This window comes from Buteo buteo, chromosome 10, assembly GCF_964188355.1.
Source record: "Buteo buteo chromosome 10, bButBut1.hap1.1, whole genome shotgun sequence".
NCBI lineage: Eukaryota > Metazoa > Chordata > Aves > Accipitriformes > Accipitridae > Buteo > Buteo buteo.
The window spans coordinates 20,159,955-20,181,197 of record NC_134180.1 but is presented as its reverse complement, the minus strand read 5'-3'; the positions used below and the strand labels follow the sequence as shown (position 1 = coordinate 20,181,197).

General features: G+C 40.9%; 1 protein-coding gene across 1 annotated transcript in view; it reads left to right on the top strand.

Annotated features, from left to right (window-relative positions):
- The window catches only part of CRB1 (crumbs cell polarity complex component 1), a 108,991-nt gene that overhangs the window by 26,683 nt on the left and 61,065 nt on the right, over positions 1-21,243 (top strand). The window contains 4 exon segments of the mRNA XM_075037429.1: positions 8,442-9,026; positions 14,980-15,175; positions 18,613-18,752; positions 19,982-20,164. Coding sequence (XP_074893530.1) covers positions 8,442-9,026; positions 14,980-15,175; positions 18,613-18,752; positions 19,982-20,164 — 1,104 coding nt within the window.

Below are 21,243 nucleotides of genomic sequence, written 5' to 3'. Positions count from 1 at the left end.
TAACCCTTTATGACCGCAATATTTGTACATACAACAGTAAGTGCTTGCTTGTTTGGCCAAAGATTGTTCATACCTTCCCAAGGTAAGCTTTTTCATTGAGCAGATTGAGTAATAATTCCAGCTGCATATAGAGCAGGTCAGGTCCTGGGGCTGGTGCTTTCCTCCCAGGTGAAGCTTGCAAAGGAGAAATGGCACTACAGTAACTACAAGCCACTCATTACATTAAATAATTAAGAAGGTATACAAACATATTGGGAGATGGGAAGGGAAGGGGTAAAATAGTGTTAGTGAAATGCTTAGGAAGTTTGAGACTTTAGTCTGGAAATCAGAACTGTGTGGAAAAACTGAAATGATCTATTCACAGAGAACCTCAATGGAAAAGCTATTTTGAGGGCTAAGAGAGCCCCTTACCTGGCTCTGTTTTATACAGAATGGCATGGTTTCATGTTCTTTTCTTCCCCATCTGCCAAGTGCTGATCCATGAATGGCATCTCTGCCTTTCAGTCCATGGTGAAGGTATCTGATCCCAATCTCTGTCACTGTCAATTATGCAGCTGTGCTCATCTCTTCCCTAGTTCTTCAAGATACTTCAAGATTGAATGTATATGCACACCCACAACTTTCTAAGGCTGTCTTTGCAAGGAAGTTATTGTCATAGTGATGAACTGTATTTTCCATGCCATGGTGCACTGCAGATAAATGGAGATATGCTTAGTTATACCAAAACCAAGCGCTCTTCAATGCAGCATTAAATGCCTTGGGCAATATTTTAATATTTCCAGTTAAATGCTAATTATTTCAAGATCTCACTAAAGTCATTCTCACTAAAGTCACAGAGCTTGATATTTCAGTGACACAAATTCACATACTTGTTTTAAAATCCCAGGGGCAAGTTTTAAACAAGAAATGAACATAAGCATTGAAGGTTCTCATTTCTAACTCCAGACACCGGGCTATCTAAACCCTTTCTACCAATATGTTATCCCATGACTTCTTTACTGAGCTTATTTGATCATAAGGTAAGCCTTCAGTTGTGAAAAAATGTTGTATGCCAGTTTTGATTCAACAGAAGACAGATTGAAATAATAGCATTAAGAGAAGCAATGGTTGCTTCATTTATACCAATGAAATTTTATTTTTCTAGTGACTGACCACAAGCAAGATGTCAATTATATAAGCTATTTTAGCAAATTAAAAAAACACACACACACACCCCAAAACACACATTATCTGGGTTGTTTGGGGTTTGTTTTTAAAAAAAAAAACACACTTTTTTTTTTGCCATTGTAATTCGATCATTTTTTCCTTAGGAGTATTTTTAAAATTTCATTTCTCAACCTGTAAACCAGCATATTGTTTTTTTGCTATCTATTTCTTTCCAAAACGTATGAGTTTATAAAAAGTCAGATTTCACTGTGAACTGCTTTATCTGCATTAGCTGGTGTAGCTTCCTAGATTTAATTCAAACGTGTGAAGTAATAACTCTTTGTTAAAAAAAAAAAAGAAAAAAAGAAAGAAATCCTCCTCAAAGCACAGTAAACTCATCAATGTTGATGACTATGGATATCAAGAAGTTCTCTATCTTCTCAGAGATTTTTTTTTTTTCTAGAAGATAGACTGGCTCTGTTAAGAAGGTCAGAAAAATCTTTACAGCTTATGTAAAAGACTCTGAAGCTGTTAGTGTTGAGAGCTTCTTTGAAGCTTAGAGTACTCCTTCAGGGGAAGGAAGCACATTTGAAGAATAGCATTGCAAATTACAAGCAGCCTCCTGGCATGATGAGATGATTAGCAAAGTGCAGGCATGACCACAGTCAAGTGAACTCCAGTTGATAACAACATGATTAGCAGTGACTGAAGTTTGATTTTAAATGCTGTTGATGATTATGATCTTTCACCAACTTGTAGAAGAGTCATGTCCTGAAAGAACAAGTCTTTGCTGAAAAATATCCCTGACACAACCCAACACAGTTTGCTAGGGGTTTTCTGTTGGCTTTGAATGGCTGAGATTGCTAATCAGATTCTCAGAATTGGGGATCATCAATTCACTTTACTTTTGATTTTATCAAGTTAAGATAGCAGAATATTTTGAAAAGAACACGTGAACTCTCTAGGTCTCTGATTCAAACAGGATCTAGAAAAAAACCCTCCAAATTGTCAGGAAAGATATACAGATGAGCTCTTCAACATTACCTGCTTTACTGAGGAACCCTGGTTTCCTTGTCAGGAGTCGGAAGATCTGTGCTAAATTGCTTTGGCCCTTTCAAAACTGCCCTGTTTTTGTTAACTTTCCCACTAATTTAATTTTTCCCTCCTATGCTCATTGTCATGCATTTCCAATATCCTAAAAATTGGTTTGTATCACTACAGTGGTTTCTGATCACTAATGAGAAGTCTTTACTAGTCAAAATTGTGCATTTTTAGTGCTGATTAGCTATATAAGCTCAACTACTCATACACTAACAAGATCACTTTAATGAATTTAAATAAGCTTATCCAAGAGGAAAAAAATTACTGTCTTTTTCTTGTCATTTCTTACATTTAATAATTTGTGCTAGTTCTTGTAAAAGATTCAGGTATTGACATGTTTCTAGTAGTACCGATGATTTGCCAGTAGATGGCAAGCTTTACTGCAAAGAATTTTACTGCTAAACATCCCATCTGCATCTAAAAGACTTAACCATGAGGGAGAATGCTTGGCACTAATTCCTCTCATAATTAGATTAATGTACCAATGTTTATAAAGAGGCTGATAATTATCTCAAGTGTCGGTCAGTGTAAATCAAAAGTGATCAGCATTTTGTTTCGATTTTTCTAATGTCACATACAAGTTTTAAGACTCTCTGTCAGAACAAGTCACTGCTGAAGTGACCTTAATTGCTGAAGAATGAAAATGACTCCTTTGCATACCGGTGCTAGAACATGAGGCCTTTTCAGGTTATCCCTCTGCAGCCTTACAAAAAATCAAGCTCCCCAAAACACTGAAACATTTCTATCCCTTAGAGCTCTTTTTGCAAACGTGGTAGAGAATATTCTATAGCCATTGGCTCAAACTGAGCCAGCCTTTGCATCAGACACCGTCATACTCTGCCACATCACATTGCAGAGCACGGGAGAATGCTATGAATGCTATGAACTTCTTCCTCCCTCATTTCCACACAGCTCTCAATAGCTCAATATGTTCCCAAATCCATCCTTCCACATCCCTCCAGAGCAGCAGGGAAATGGAGTTTCCATGGAGCAGGAAGGGAGGTACTGTAAATAACTTGTCTCAAATAGGTGGAAAATGGTGCTCTAACTAGTGGTCCAGGATCCAAGGATTTTCTGAAGCACTCCTGTCATTTAGGAACATGATTTTCTCAAAAAAATCATGGGAACGTCCTGGTGAACTGCATACCATTTGATAACCACAGTAGGATAATTGCATAGCTTTTGATGATCACCTTTTTGAGATGCAGTTTTGCTGCTGGGGCAAAACTACCATACAGCACCCCTAACAAAAACTCTTGGTCCTAGCCTTTAAATCACAAGTAAGCTAAAACTCAACAGTGATTACATCTCTGCTAAGACCTTCAGAACTTGTGTTCCTCAAGAACTATACAAATAATAAAAAAAAAGGCACAGCATATTAGAATGAAGATGAAACTCCAAAAACTTTATTGCTTCGCTGTAAGCTTGTAGTACAAATCAGACAAAAGCATCCTCTAGGGAGTATTGGATTTATTGAATTGTCTGTTGGCAATTTCTGCATAATAATTGTATAAATTATTATGCAATTTCTGCATAATAATGTTTTATTTATTTATTTATTTTAGCCAGAGGAGTTGAAATTAAGATACTAGTTTAAAAAATCCAGGAAAGGTTTTCTGTTTCATGTTTTTCCTATTGTGGTGTCACCTTGGAGACAAATTGGTTGCCTTCACTACAGACTGTGCTTTCAGGGCTTTCTTTCCCCTTCTCTCATTTTCCATCCACTGTTACTGCCCCAGAGAGCTATGAAGCTTTTTAAACCAGTGCTCAAAGCTACTATGTTGCTATCAAAACTGCAGACTGGCAAATGCGTCAGTTCCTCTCACACACAGTCATTACAACAACAAATTGAGTTGTTGCATGCAAATTATCTCTGGAAAAGCAGTAATAATTAACTAAATTGCTTCTCATGTCACAGTGGTCCTACTGAAGAAGCACTTGAATGACAGACCTCACCTCTTGTAGTTTACACAGTACAATAGTTAGATAATGCTGTAACTTGATCATAGTTAATTTCTTCAAATTTGCAATGTTTCTTCAAACATGCAATTTTAATTAATTTTAAGTACATAGACTGAAAGGAAAGCTCTTTAAAGTTGTGCAATCCCAAGAAAAATGTGGGATGTGAAAGTTCGTAAGGAACACAGTTTTGCTCATTTTAACTGTAATTAATAGATTGCAGTAAGCTCTTTATTATCCAGGCTAAAGAAACGAAACACATGGGTAATTGCAATGGTTTAACCCCAGCTGGCAACTAAGCACCACACAGCTGGTCACTCACTCAACATCCCTCACAGTGGGATGGGGGAGAGAATCAGAAGGGTAACAGTGAGAAAACTCATGGGCTGAGATAAAGACAGTTTAACAGGTAAAGCAAAAGCCGTGCACGCAAGCAAAGCAAAACTAGGAATTCATTCCCCACTTCCCATCGGCAGGCAGGTGTTCAGCCATCTCCAGGAAAGCAGGGCTCCATCACACGTAACCGTTACTTGGGAAGACAAACACCATAACTCCCCCTTTCTTCTTGCCCCAGCTTTCTATGCTGAGCGTGACGTCCTATGGTCTGGAATATCCCTTTGGCCAGTTGGGGTCAGCTGTCCCAGCTGTGTCCCCTCCCAACTTCTTGTGCCCACCCCCAGCCTCCTCGCTGGTGGGGTGGTGTGAGAAGCAGAAAAGGCCTTGACTCAGCAGTAACGAAAACATCCTGTGTTATCAACACTGTTTCCAACACAAATCCAAACCAGCACCATACCAGCTACTACAAAGAAAATTAACTCTATCCCAGCCAAAATCAGCACAGTAATATATAAAATGGTGTAAACTAGGACACCAGAACATACATGAGGGTGTGCTGAGGAGCAGAAAGGTCCATGAGACTGCTGACTGTGGAGCGAGTCAGTACACCATGGCCAATGTCTTGAATTTTGCATTCAGTGAGAGCTGTGAGCTGGGGGAAGTAAAACTGACACCATGTTAGGACGAACTATCTGCTCCCAGTGCAAAACAGAATGTTAACAGGTTTGGGAATGGTCATTTTAAAGGCAGGCTAAATCAGAAGTACTATTTTTGTCCTGTTTTCCTTCAAAGAACAGCAGGTAAAGCTCCAGTTCTCCTCCTGCTAATCAATGTCTAGCTTGCTTTCTTAATCAGATCTATCTTAGCCTGCATTAAATAAAGATAATCTTTACCAAGAAAAGACCATACCTTTTCTAGACATTTCTCTCCTGCATGTCTGGTATGTAGGAGCATGACAACAGCTAAAAATAGTTCAAACAAAATACATTTCTCATGTTTTACTTATACATGCAACACCCCAAAAGAAACAATCATGAAACTATTTCTATGTAATCCTTAAGACAACTGTTAGTTTGTTTTAAATCATGATGTCACTTACTATCGATGTTACTACATAAATCTCTCTTCTGCTTGTTCAAACAAGTATTAATTAGGTATTTGACTCAGTAAATGCACCTATTTATGAGCCTCAAGTTCATTCAGGTTGGTGCTTCTTATTCTCAGAGGCACTGCTGCTCCTGTGTACACCTCAAGTCAGAAGGCACAACAATGAAGCACAAGGTAACTTTTCCAACCTCCCCATTTATTATCATAGTGTCATACCTACATAAGCTGTCTTTCCTAAGCTGGTAAATCTCTCTGAGGCTTTCTTCCTCCGCTTCCCCTTCCTGGGAAAACAGATTAAATGATATTATGTATTAAAATACACACTGTGAAAATGCACCCTCATCAGTCAGTTTGTATTCTCAGTGGTTGGTTGTTATCCTCAGGTGACCAACCCTAGCCTCTCACTTGCCCAGCCAGGGATCTGTCCCAGGACTTTATCAGTATTGGTCTAGCCCCAGTTATTGATAAGCATCTCTACATGCTGCTTCTCTTTCAGTGCCCCATCTCCTTCTCTATTGTGTCCACCCTCCTGAATCTCAGTTCCAAGAATCAGGGAGAAATTAGAGACTGGTGGTAGATGAGTCTGAATTTCTCCAAGATGTTCAGCTCATCCACAACACCCTATTTGCACAAACATACACTGTTCTGCCATTCATTTTCAAGTAACTGCTGAAGAAGACATAACCTTCCTATTTCCAAACAAGACTGCAGAATAAAAGTATAAACTGAAAGAAGAAAATAGGATGTTCACAGGACTCTCATATAGATCATTTAATGCAACATTCATTCTCCAGCCCACTAGTCTTTCCCTTCTGAATCACTACTTTCTCTCCAAAGGAACATTCAGCTTTATTTCATAGATTCTTGGCCAATATATGACTGCTTTTTTCCCCTCCAGTGATAATTTTTTTTTTCTCTAGCAATATGCAAAATATTTTTTTACAGTTTTACCCTCATACTTTGAGGAATGTCACATCATAATCACATTAGAAGTCTGATGGTATTCAGCTGTTCACTATACAGCAGAGGATTTCTTACAGTGAAAATCAGTTGCAAAAGAAAAAATTGTACTGGATAGAACTCCTCTTATACTCCAGATCAGATTTTCCAATTTGATCAGTAGGAGTTAAATACTGTACATGCATTTGGCTTTTTAGGTCAGTATTTATATGGTCCCTGTCTTCTAGGTGGTTTATGTCACTAAGTAACTACTTGCCTTTCTTCTTTCCATTAATCACTGTCTATGCAGTTTGATCTGCCATTGTTTCATTTTACTAGCACAGTATTTGGAGGCAACTCCAGTTCTTCCACTAGCCTCTCCACAGCATTCCAAAGCTTGACCTTTAGACCAAGATAGAGGTCTAGAGCAAACACCCCATTTGCAATCATCCCTTTAGGTCTTACCATCTCTATCCACAGCCTTGAGTCAGTTTATACCTAACAAAAATCCCAAACGCTGCAGGATGTGTGCTGATGATTAACACCTTTTCCACTGACCCACACCAAAGCAATGGGAAGTCATGACAGAAGCAACATGATATTATGAGATGAATTTAATCAATAGAACCCCATTGCACTCTTCACCTACGTCTGTGCTGCATATGGGAGACCTGATTATAGCACACATAAAAGTACCCAAGCTTCAGTCTAGCTCACTTCACACTGTTGGCAGCGAAGCTGTGACTGCAGAGGATTCAGCCCAGGTCAACACACTTACCTCAGGCACCCACTATTTGGCACCTTGTTGCTATTGCTTAGTATGCCTAACACTGAATTTAGGGCAGAAGGTATATACCTACATATATAAGCTATGCTTATCTGAATACAACCATTTATTTTGTTATGGAGACAATTCATCATGATTTTAAAAGTTATACAATTTCATGGCAAAATTCCTGTTTTCTTTTACTAGAAAGAACATCCTTCACTACTTTCACTGCTTTAAGTCTATCAGTGTATCTCAGTTGTGGGATATGAACAATGCTGGTAACAGTTCACTCCTTGATTGGGAAGTGAGAAGTAGCTATTGTTATTGTCAGCCAGTCTTTACAGCAGCAAGGCAACTCCAGGTTGCCTTTAATTACTGCCAGGAACTCCATTCCTGGAGGGTAAGGAAGCTATTTATACCATGTTCACCATGTCCTTCCAGCCTCAGAGGCTGGAAGGTTCTCAGAGGGCTATTTTGAATATCAGGTGTTTGGGAGATTCTTTGTGATGGAAATGCTGTACAGCTGTCAAATTACTATTTATAATCAGGAAGTCAAAATCAAAGTGCATGGTGGTTTGAACCACTTGAGCTATAACTGCATCCGAGTCATTTAGCTTTGTTGAAATCTAATACAAAAAAATTCCACCACAAGAGACTACCAAGTGGTACTGAACTGAAAAATGTGGTTCAACTCCTTTGTCTAGTAAAAAAAAAAAAAAAAAAAGTTGTCTTAAATATACCTAAATGCATTCCATATTGCTGGATATCTGTTGACAACCACCAGTATTGTTGCAACTGTACTCTTAATATAGTGTTAAGCAATCCTGACACTCCAGGCCATAGTTGTTGGAAGAGGCAAGAACAGGAAATTACAACCTACTCACAGTTTCATAATTGTTTTCATTTTACATTTATTAGTCTACTAATATGCACCACACAGTTACCAGCCCTCTTTTCTTCTCAACAGCCAACAATTGGAGCTGTTGGTTTTGAAGCACGGTTGTGTTAAGAGTTGCACTTCTTTCACTCTTGGTTACTCCCAATGCTGTGGAAGTCCTCAGGAATTTTTGTGCTTCCTTTCTAGAGTCACTTTGCACGAGGAATGATTCCAGGTGCCTGTCAAACTCTTGCCAAAAGAACTCTACATGCGTTGCTGGTCGTAAAGACAATACTTGCCACTGTGCAGACACATCAGTGGACAGTGTGGAGGAACTCTGCAATAAAACCCCTGATCCTTGCTCCTCAAACCCTTGTCTTCAAAACGCTACCTGTTTAAGCTCTGCTGGAAACCTCAGCTTTACTTGCAAGTGCCCTGCTGGGTATAATGGACCTACCTGTGAAACAGCTATCAGCGTGTGTGACACAAACCCTTGTGAGCATGGAGGCACCTGCCAAAATGGCCTGGCTGGGCCCACCTGCCTTTGTAGCGCAGGATACACAGGCACACTCTGTGAAATGGATTTTGATGAATGCATTTCCGAACCATGCCACAATGGAGCAGTATGCAGGGATGGGGTTGGTGAATACTCCTGCTACTGCGTCCCAGGCTACCAAGGCAAGCACTGTGACCTGGAAGTGAATGAATGTGTGTCAGATCCATGCCTGAACGGGGCAACATGTCTCAACCAGATCGGACAGTATGACTGCATCTGTCCACTTGGGTACATAGGTAAGCACTATTGAAACAACTTTTCCTGTGTGTCATGGAGAACCATCGTAATTCATGTTCCAAGTTTTACTCGCCCATCCACACGCTTATTTAGTCATATCTGTATTACCACCTTGCCTTCAGCTTCGGCACCAGTGGCTGTTGAGGCATTATGGGTTACCTTACCACTGTGAACTACTGATATCAGATAGAGAAAGATTAAAGAAATCTCACATTTACCAAAAACTACAGAGCAGTTTTGTGAACATCAAGCTGTCACAGGGCTAGGTTAACTTTCCTCTTAAAAGAAACATTCTCAAAATGCATGTCCTCAGAGCACTAGACATAGTTTTTGGTCCTTAGACAAAACCTATGTTTGACAGGGTTAAAAAGTAGATCTAATTAGACTTCCTTGATGTGCTAATCATGGCAAACTGTATTCTTAAACCTAGATGTTTCACGTTAACCTCCTCTCCTCTGCACTTCCCAGAAACAGAGGACTCATTTGCAACTAGAATATTATGTAAGTTAAATAGTAAGAAGAGTATTATCAGATTCCCAAACTGCCCATTTTTTACTAATCCTATTTTACGTGGCTCCATTTTTAAGGGACAGGTGTGATTTTTCTTGCCTACTTCCCCTACTGGAGAGCATACAATCCTTTGCGGGAGTCAGCTCCCTTCAAATTTCAAAGCTGTATTCAGGGGTAGGACTGCAAGAGGAAGAACCATTACAAGGAGAAAAGAGGAGGCATTTCAGTGATAGATTGCCAGTCAGGAAAGCAAAGGGGAAAAAAAAAAAAAGTCATAGAGCAAAAGGAGGGAAAAAACCAGCTATTGCCTCAAGTGATTCAAATGAATAAGAAATAAGAGATGTAGTTTATAGCTCCATCCCCAAATCCCCGTTCAGGAGGGGAAGTCAGAGGTAAAAAGCAGCTTTCCTGTGTCTGACACAGCACTTGTTGGAAGCCAGCCCTCGGTTAATATCCCTCATGAGCACAGAGAATGTTATTTGAAGGAAGCTTGTTACCTTTCCGCCACCCTGCTGCTGCCAGCGGGTGTCTGAGCCCAGGCCAGCTGAGGAGAAAACTACACAACTGAGGGAAAGCTGAAGAGCAGAAGGAAGGAAAAACCTATTAACAACCAGCACGGTTACTCTGCAGTGATCAGACTCAGCCCAGACCTCCTGTTGTATTCAGGAAACTGTATTTGTTTAACTGGCATTGTTAGTGGGGTCCAGGCCTGGATCCATAGCCCAGGAACTCGGTTTGAAAGAGACAGAATATGCACCTTAGAGACAAAGAGAGAGAAAAACATAATAAAATAGTAAAGCCCAAACAAAAAGAAATGAAGATTTAGACCAACACAAACTGCTGGAGGAAACCCGCTCTGCTGGAGTCGCTCCACTTTCATCACAAAATTCTGCTGTTTCCCAGGCTGATGCACCTCACCAAAAATCAAGCAATGTCACCAAGTGCTCCGCACTCAGCACAAGCAGAGTTAAGAAATGAGGAGAGAACCAAGGAAGGAAAGGAGGTCTAAAATACAAAGCAAAAGAGGCTGCAGTGTTTTGACATACAGGTCCAACACTGCATCCAGCAGCAAAGAAACAATCTTAGTAATTCTACAGCGGAGTAGCGGACTGTTCCTTCAGCAGTAAAACACCAGCTTTTAAAGGCTACTTAACAAAATGATTTATCAGAAGCATTCTTTTTTGTTGTTTTCTGCACCTTGCTGTGAGTTGCGCTAAATGCACAAGCCAGAGGGATTACTGAAAGCCCTGATGTGTCCCCACTGGTAATAAAAACCCTCATTTACTCTGTCAGGGGATCTTGCCAACATTATCCTGGCCTGACACCATGAATTATTGTGGAAAGTCATCCAGCCTCATCTCATTTCCGTAAGATGTTAAGAAGGTTGTATCTCTTGATATGTAGGTAAAGAACATACAGTAAACCTACAGCAGTAATGTTAACCAAATGCTTGAGTTACTGGCTGCAGTTGCTACTTGTTTCATGGACTATGACTGCTATTTTGTATGATTGGTATGCTGCAGCACTTCTTAAAATAGCTGAGAAATGTCACACGTAATTCTTACACAAATGGAAGAGGTTAGAACGCACTAAGAGCCAAAGACTGGAAAATTTAGCATGAAATCTGCAGTTTCTATGATAATGTTCTGCATGTGTGAAATTATTTACAAGACATGTGTCACACAGCTGTTAAATAATGAAGCTCAATTGGTTTGTTGAAGTTTTGCTGGCTACCTTAATCAAATGCATTTTTTCCTCCTCCATTGCACTAATTGCACTTGCTTTTAATTCACCCCAACAGAACATGGTGTACAAGCCTGTTATTACCCACAGCTAGGTACATTAATTACCTTGCTGGACACAGCTGAAGCCAGTCCTCCATTGCCAGTGAACATTTTAGTGTGAACTATCAGGGGTGCATGGCACTTCCAAAACTCAGTCTTAGCCCAAGACAACAGCAGGAGAAAGCGTTTCAGTGACAGGCAAAATAGTGCAATGGGCTAGATTCATTCTCTGTGCAATACCTTTTACTATGATGTAACCACAGCTGGGATGAACTCTGTACAACATGAGGATATTATTCCTGATAGCTTTTTAAGTTCTCGTGCAGTATTCTTATCAATAACATATATGCCACGCAAATATTTAGAGTAGATGCATCATAAGTCTTAGGCACTTAAAGGCAAGCAGAGGCACAGCAGCCTCAACCATGGGATGATGTATCTCCAGTACAGATCTCGTTTCCCAACAATCTCATGGCAGTATCATGGCGGATATCAATAGCAAACAACATTGCCCATCCAGCAGCAATTAGCAACAAAGTGGACAGCCTGTTTCCTTCCTCAGCTTTCAAGTTTCAAACCAGCACGCCCACCTTGCGCCCTAGCCAGCCTGAGCAGAGGATTCAGACCAGGTTATCAGGTCTGCCACGATTCCTAAGCACAGGACCGTGACGTGAGAAGAGCCCAGAAGTACAGGCCACATGTCAAAGGGTTTTCAAAATAAAAGATTAGCAAAGGGCACAGACATCCAAAGTGTGCTTGTTGCATTCCATAACTTTACAGCACTGAAACCTTTGACAGGATTTAGCCCTGCTGTTCTCCTCCAATTGCGTCTGCATAGAGCAGTGTTGTAAGACCTGTAACAACTTGGATCTGTTGCATGCATACAGGCAACTGGTGGTTAGCATAGATCTGCGTGCAAAAAGGACGAGCCTTGCTCCAAGAAACCCAACTCTTCCCTCTGTCTAATTTTTTATGAACTCTCTTCCTGTCCCTTCAAAGCTGGTGCCTAGAAAATAGCTATCTGACACTCTCCATCCAGATGATGGCACATAAGATTACTATATACAGATTGAGGAATTTGGGGACAGTCCTCTGCACAGCACTACAGCGCAGGAGAGCAGAAGGGGTGACCTGAATACCAACTTCCAGCTGTACTAAGAACTTGCAGGTCCTCCTGGAACTACACTGAGCCTGGAAAGCCCTAGCATCTTTGACCAGAAGGTGATTTTACAGTGTATCTGTAGGCAGGCAATTTTGAAAATGTTGGGTGTATTTCTTTCATGCTTGTCGGCATTTACTTTTTATTGACTGGGGCTGTACAAAGAAGTGCACAGTAGGACTCATTTGAAAAGCACGTAATATAAGAAATAATCTTAGTTCTTCAAAGAAACAGAAAAAATTAGAAATATCACTTATATCCACCTTCCCAATCTTTCAATTCAAACTGCTTGTGCGGTTCAGTACCTGCTGAAACATTCTGCCTGCTCTAGGGCGGGACGCCTTTGCTCTTGATGGTGTAGCCCCATGCAATAACTGCGGCAGGGCTTCTTGGTGCTCTTTTTCCTTTCTGGCATATGATATCTGGCATACAGCGTATTTATGACAGAATGTTAGACTGAGGTGCAAATGCAGATCTAATCTTTTCATCTCTCTTCTTCACATATAAGCAAGGCTGACAGCAGATTCAGTAGAGGCTAGGAAGGAATTCCCCCCGTTTGCATGGCATATCGCATTGGCTGGATGCATTATACAGAGAGAAGTTTTCTTCTGAGGCAAGATTGCCGAAGGCAGGTTACTGGGCTTGATAGATTAAAGACATGAACCAAAACAACAACGCTATGTTCTCATGTTAATCGTCAGGCTGTTCTCAGGCCTGTAGTTTTAAATTTGGCTGAACTGAGGATCAGTTCAACAGGGCTTGTTTTGTCACATGATTTTTAGTGTTCACAGTAAGCTGTTAACAAGCTCTGGCAGATTTACGGTCACTAGACATACTTCTGCAAACACATTGTTTACAATTACAGTGAATTCACAGGGCAATGACCACAGAGGGATTGCTCACTCTATCCGGATGTAATGTACATTACCATAAAGCCATAAGGGAGCGTTCCTGTGCTAGGGTCTCGCAGCAGGCTCCTGCTGAAAGTAGTGGCTAGCTGATCAGTGAATCTTAAACTGGAGGTACGGGACCAGCGACTTCACCAATCCAGTGTTCTATATGTGGTCTCAAGGAACTATAAAAATATATTCTCTAAAATTACAGAAGTAATATTTCTTAACTACTGGAAAGATGAACTTACACTTTAATGTTTAAATACAATGAAAAACAGTTATGAGCTAACATCCTCAAATTTTGTTTTGGTACTTTAAGATATTTCCAGGTATTTATCCATAATATGGATTTTTTTTAAATTTTTTTTTTTAAACAAAGATGCTACATTCAAAAGGGTCAAAATAAATTAGTAATCAAGTAACAGTGCTAAATATTAGCAATCTCAGTGTTTTGAGAAAGACATTCCGAGTTAGAATGTACAAATTTCACAGCAGGACAGAGCTGGCAAAAACAGCATAGAGGAAGAATTAGAGTTGAGCTCCTAAATATATTGTTAAGATAACACCCATCATCAAAACATGTCTGTTCCCACCTTTTGAAAGCCTGTCCCATCATCTTGTACTGAGAACATCACCTCCCCACAAAAATGGAACCCATTCTTAGGGCTGCAGATTCTCTTTCAAGTAGGAAACTCCCCTGAAAACTATTTACAGTACTTCAGCTACTTTGGTAAGCCAAATAAAAGATAGGGAAGTCCACTTAAAAGCACCTTCTTCGTTATCATTTTGCATTTTGTATATGCTTTGTAGCTGATACGGTAGCTGTTAAAACAAATTGACTTGGCAGGTGAAAATTATTTTAAAAAAATATCACTCTTACTCAAAATACTAAATAAGTGCATAAGCATACCAGACCCTGAAATAATCAAACCAGGAGCTGCAAGGCATTAATCATGAAATTTTCTTAGTATCTCCTGGACTGTGCTAGAGATAAGAAAAAGGAGTGTATGTTTAACCTGCCAACTGTCATAAATAGCTATAAACTAATGTTAGAACTGATTTAGTTCCATCAATTACCTCTGAAGAGCAGCTCCAAGATTCTGACCTCTCGCAAACATGGCATCATAGATGGATTTATTTACACATTGCTAAATCTTTAAAAAAAATTAAGCAATAAAAGACAGCTAAACAGACAGCTTCCCAATGAATTCAATTCATTGTGCAGCTTTAAATGGACTCTTCTGAGGTCATTAAATTACTATTCACTTCTGTATTATACAAATAGGATAGTAGCATGGTTTGAATAATCTGAAAATTAGTTTGCTCTGTTTCCATGTTCAAGCTAACATAAAAAGTTGTTATTGTACCTATTCTTGTGAATAACAACTTGTTTGTTCTTTTGTAAATTCTCCCAAGCCTTGAAAAAACAAGTCTTGCAATGCACACTGAGGAGGAAATGCCTTTTAAAAATAGGCAATTTCTTAAAAATAAAAAAAAATAATAAAAAAATAAAATTACATGAATATTGTACTTAAAACAGCCCTTGCTGAGATCTCCAAAACTATCTCCTAAGTTTGGGGTTTGCTTGTTTCCTTTGCTTTTGAAGGTATAAACTGTGAACTGGAAATAAATGAGTGCTCGTCACAGCCGTGCCTGAATGGTGCGACCTGCCATGATTCCCTGGGGAGCTTCGCCTGCTCCTGCACACCAGGCTTCCTTGGTGACCTCTGCGAAACCAACATCGATGAGTGTGTCAGCCAGCCATGCCTCAACGGGGGACAGTGCATGGACGATGCCAACAGGTATGTCTTCTACAGCTGGGTAACACTAATGTGAGGTACTAGTAGTTCCTCTGTTTGCAGATGGGAATGCTACCAGAGCCTGCACTGCTAGGTAGCTGATTTCATTTCAAGTTGTGGATGTCACTCCTTGATCCTGCACTGTTTTCAGTTTAAATCTGAAAAAGATTAAAGAACACAAGTCTGGTGTCAGAGCCAATAGGATGACAAAATATTTATGACAAAGATTGACCAAGAAGTACATTTTTCACATTTGTACTTTCACTTTAAATATTTACCACGTGTTGCTTGTCTGGCCCTGAGGATTGTCATTTAGAGATGGATTCTGTTTCTAATACTTATCAAACTTTAGTTTCCAAGAGAGATGTGAGAGTCTATAAAATTGAATTTGCCAACAGCAGCTGCCCACACCAACAGATAGAAGCATTAGAAAAGAGAGGCAAAGGAAAACTGTAATAATAGTAACCATAGTGATACATATCATTAGGAAATGTGTCAGGAATTTTACAGGCATATAGGACAACACCTCCTTATTCAAAATAACCCATAGTCCATGGGAGAGGGGAAAAAAAAAAAAAAAAAAGAGAGAATACAGGGCAACAGAAAAGTAAGCTTCTCCACCTACTGTTAGTAGTCCTACACAGAGGTCCAAGCGCAGCCCAGGCAGCCAGATCTCTGGCATTCATTCACCAATACTGGCTTTGCATACTAAGCATGAGATTATCAAACTGAAATTCATACGTATAAGCTCAGTTTGAAAGTTCGTAAGTGTATTCATGCAGGCGCTCCTCTTGCCAGTATGATTTGTCCTTTATCGTGTATTTTCCAGTTTTTATACAGCAGTTTTGAAGATTTTTAGTACCCCCAAAATCAGCCCAGAAGTCATGTCAACAAAAGTCATGCTTGCCTTGAATGAGAGGGGGAAGAGATCATGTTCTGGGAACGAGCTTTTGTACAGCATGGTGACACGGCACCAACCTTGTGGAGCTCCTTTTCAGCAGTGCTGAATGACTCTGAACAGGACAAAGCAATTTACTATTTTCCAGTGTAGCTAAAGCATGACAGCAGGGAGAGGGAGGTCACCTTGCACCTGACTAGTTCACAGCAGACCCTCTTAGTAACCTGCAAGCCCTTTGAGGATACACACATGAGGTGAGTAACCAGGATGCTCATTCAGGTCAGACTTAATCCTACTCATTTTTCTCCTAGCTTTTAAAGCTGAGGTAAAAGAGCAATTTTAATTGGCTTGTAATACTGCAGGTTGCCTGGGGAACGATTGGAGTTCTTGCCACATTTGTTACGTGATGAAAAGGGTTGGACGACAAAGCAATTCAAAACAGAAGGGTGTCTAGCAGTTTCTTTTCTTTTGTATATTTTTGGGGTTAAATGAAGAATTGTAATCTTTTAACAGTAGTTTTCCTTTTCTGACTAATGCTACAGTACAGCCAAGGCTTTTGTGCATACCACCAGCTCTCAGACAAGTGTGCAAGGCGATACATTTAGCGTTAAAAGCTGTAAATACAAACGCTGAACCAAATTCTCTCCCAAATTTCAGTCTGATCTTCCAGTGATGTTTCATGAATGCAACAAAGCAGAACTTGATCTTTTAAAAATCCAGTTTCGCATTATTGTACCTTTCTTATTTAAACTCAACAATCGACAGAGATGCCTTAGTTGGACCTACGGAACCTGGTATGCACAGGCACAGAGGATATCTCTGCATGCTCCAGGCCTTTTTTCCATAGGAAACATTTCCAGGACCTTCAATGCTCTATCAACTGCATAGGAAAGAACGTCTGCACATATTGCTTTCGGCATATTGTGAGAACATCAAACAAGAAACCCCCAAAATATTTTAGGTAGAGTATCTAAGAGTATCACTCTTAATAGAAAAGGCCATCTGCCTGCTCAGTCATAGCCTGCCCACAAGCAAGGCACCCTCCAGAATCTCTGACGGTCGACAGCAATGTCAAACACTTAAAAGATACCTGAGAAAAAGCCACACACGTGGGGTTTCACATTAAGCAGTGAGTTGTGAATATTCCTCACTGCTCTGTGATTCTGGACCAAAGGGAAAAAAGAGTATGGGCTAAGGCAGGAAAAAATCTTTCACCACAAAGCTGAACAGCACCAAACTGAAGGCACATGGAGGAAATGTGTGAAAAACACAGCAGAAGAAAGAGACTTTTGTTTTGAGAACATACCTTGGAATTAAAATTATTTTTCTGATTCACATCTTCCTCATTACTTTTTATATCCTAAATTCAAACGCCACCTGGCCTAAGTCATCTCTGATTTTGATTTAAGAATAATCCATATACTACTAATAAACTGGCCTGCCAGAAGTTTCCGCTTATGTACACTTAAATAGTGCAGTAAAACGTTTATGCTTTTTGGTCTGTTAGACTGCAGGAGCCAGTTGTTCTCTGATGTTCCCTTGTGTTCAACAGTTTTGCTTTCTCTCCATATATTTAGTCCAAGTCTAAGACTTAGCTATTAAGCACAGAAATTATCAAATAAGTATACTTACCTCTTGTTCAGCAAGATTCCCCATAATTTCAATTGTACAATAACCAGTGTATCATTTTAATGTAAAATAAAAAATATAAGAATAAATTTTTGTTTCTCATAATTATTATTAGACAAAGATCATCCAAGCATGCACATTTAACATAGTTATCTTGCAAAGGCCTGTCTTGTCTTACGACACATACAAGTTGACCTTATACCTTATGACCTAAGCATAGGAGATATATATTTTATGATAATTAGCTCACCTGAAAAAAAAACAGCAAACAAAAAACCCCAGACATTACTGATTACCTGCACATTGTTCATTTACATATACTAGTTTGTTTACTTCTAAACCCATAATAGTAACATTGCTATCAAAAGGAAGATCGTATTACTGTTACTACAGGAACTACACAAACAATTGACATTTTTATTCTAACAATATTGTTTTTCATCAAAGAAAAAATATCACTTAGTCGAGAAACAGAAATTGTCTTCTTTTTTTCGCCAATTCAATTTCTACCAGTCCAAGAGAAAGCGATACTAACACACTTACTGCCTGTCTCCTTTTCGTTTTGTGAATAATGTTAAGCCTACAAAAATTGCATTGGAAATGACAGAAACTTCTTTCCCCAAAAATTAAAAAAAGAAGAAAAAAATCAATAATTCTTAGAAGAAATGATCTGTCAAAACCAATTTGAATTCACAAGCACGTTTTTTCCCCAGACGAAACCACATATTTCAGAAAAAGCTCATTCGTTCCCAATTTCTGCAGTCTCTCCTGGAGCACCAGATAGTGGTCTCGAGCCTGGACTAAACTGTGCAAGCTGCTAGCCAAGGCTACACAAGAAGCCTGTGCACGTTTGGGAACAAAGCCCCGATCTCCTGACTTGCAGCTAGAGTGAACATTGCACTCTGTGTTGCAGGTACAGCTGCAACTGTACCGGTACTGGATTTATGGGCCTACACTGTGAGACCTTAACTCCCTTATGCTGGTCACAACCATGCTACAATAACGGCACTTGTGAGGACAATGCTGACAACTACACATGCCACTGTTGGCCAGGTAAGCTCTAAGTTCTGCTATAAACACTCTCTTTCCTTGCGTAGTAGATAATGTCCTCATGTTTTTGTTGATACAATAAAAGGTTGAAGCTACATAACCTTAAAAATAGTCTATGGGCTTGTGTTCAGATGGGCTTCACTCATCATGAGTCAGAGCCCTATGGTTAAGTTGCTCTCTTTCCCAGCTAAGGATTGATTTCCCTGCACAGCAGAAATGGGCAAAACCAGAAAGTGCCAGTATTATGGACTCAAGACAGGAGATAAGTCAAAGCTGGGATCCATCCCCCAGTTGCTTAATCCTTCAACCCATGTGATATGTGAATCACTGCTGCGGCCGACCCTTTTTTAGTCTTCATTAACATGACAATTAAACCAGTCTAAAACCTTACTTTTCAATGCAAAATGTTGTCTGTTTATGAATAAAAATTAAACTACATGTTACATTGGGAAACTGATCTCCTTTGTATCACCAGTACAAGCTCTTCTGTCTAGCAGTGTACGGTGAAACACCCTGGGCTGTGTCCTCCTCTACCAGCAATGCTTGCATATCCAGCCATTTGTGAAAAGGCTCCCTCCCGGGGGACAGAGACCCTGCGCTCTTGAGAGACTTTGTGAATTTTTCAGCACACTGACTAGCTACAGGAAGTCTCTCTAGAAAGTTTAATGTCCATGTCCTCACCGGGGACGCACAAGCACTGTGATGAGTAAATGCCACAGTGTTGTTGGACTACACGGTTCTCGGTGCATTAAAAATGGAGAAATCGGGCAGAACCCTTAGCATTTTCCAGAAATTGGGGAATTCAGACTCCAGATCAAGCACATTACAAACACCACATACTCCCTGCGCTCCTCTGTTGTAGGGAGGTGGTGCAAAAGACAGGGAAAACTTCACACAAGCCGAGAGCCTATCTACACCACAATGCATCTCCTTGTTATCCACATCAATCTCCACATTACTTCCCCCAAAACCCCATAGTCTGTACAGCACAGCACAGCTCAGCTCAGCTACCTAACGCAGAATAGCCATAGCAATGTCCTGCCACTGAGCCCTGACAGAGCCAAAAGCAATCGTCGGCACCTCCGAGAAGCAGAGGAAGCCTTTTAGCACACGACAGAGCCTGAAACCAAGCGCATCTAATAGTCACAGTACATATTCACAACAGCTTTTCCCGGTCTGGAGTGAATACCTAGCACGCCGATTAAATGCCTTCTCCTCATGGCTCTCCGCAGGCTACGCGGGTTCCCGCTGCGAGGAGGACATCGGGGAGTGCAGCAGCAGCCCCTGCCTCCCCGGGGGTGACTGCGTGGAACGCTCCTGGGCCGGCCGCTACGGCAGCGTCCCAGGCCTGCCGCCGGCCTTCCGCTACGACGAGGCCGAGGGCTACATCTGCAGCTGTAAGCCGGGCTTTGCCGGTAAGACCCCTTAAGTGAAAGCCCGGGCTGTCGCGTGGGCCCGGCCGCGAGTAACGCCGCGCGGCGGCCCGCGGTCTGAGGGGCCGCAGCGCAAAGGGTCCCTCTGGCGGCCACCGCGCGCGCGCTGCAGCCGCGGGTCGCGCGGAGCCGGGGCAGCGGGGCGCACAAGGCGGGGAGCAGCAGGCGCGCGGCGGGCTGCGCGCGCGGGGCCCCCTGGGCGGGGCGGAGCCCTCCTCCGCCACCTGGTCCGCCGAGCTTCGTCGCTGGCGACCGCGTTGGCCTAAATTACGCCATAAGCTTCGGTTAGCAGGTGTCTTATCGTGAGTTTGAAATCCACCGTGCGTAGGTACTGTATTACGTGAACGAAAACGATTAATAATAAATGAGAGCGCGTTTTCATAAAGCGGCGGGAAAAAACACTCCCAAGCTTGCGATGCTTCTGTCCATACGCGGCTCAAGCGGTTCTACGTAGCAGCACTGGGGACTGGCAGGAGTGCTTCCTCGCCCGAGCACAGGGCAACGTTTTGCGTAAATGTGGCAGTGTAAGCGTGTTGGTGGTATTCTACAGCTTAAATGAAAAATAATTTCAAGTTGTGTGCATAGCTGTGTTCTTAAGGGAAAAAACTGTCAAAATTACAGATAACCATCATCCTAAAAAAAGATGTGTTAAGATTTGCATTTAACACAACCGGCACTATTCAGCACAGCCACAAACAAGTCGGGTTTTGATTGTACGCTTCTGGGTCTACGGTATTCTTCTGTCAACTCCATTCTCTTGTACCTTCTGAAGGAAAAAGTAATTAATAGCTGGATTAATTTAGCAGCCTTCACTTTTTTATTCTGTTCATCTCCTGAGCAGCTTATAAACTTCCCTGTGTCTCCCAGTGAGTTGCATGGCTGCTGTCTCCAACATAGCAAGCACAAAAGTATACGGAGAGCACAACTTTCACTCTGAACTTCCAATTTATTTTTCTTCAAAGTGGCATTGAGACTTGTTTGCTTTTGTTCCATCCCTTCCCCTTAACTGCCCTTCCCTATCCTGTCACTAAGTGTTGCTGTTGTTCTTTCGTTCTGCCTAA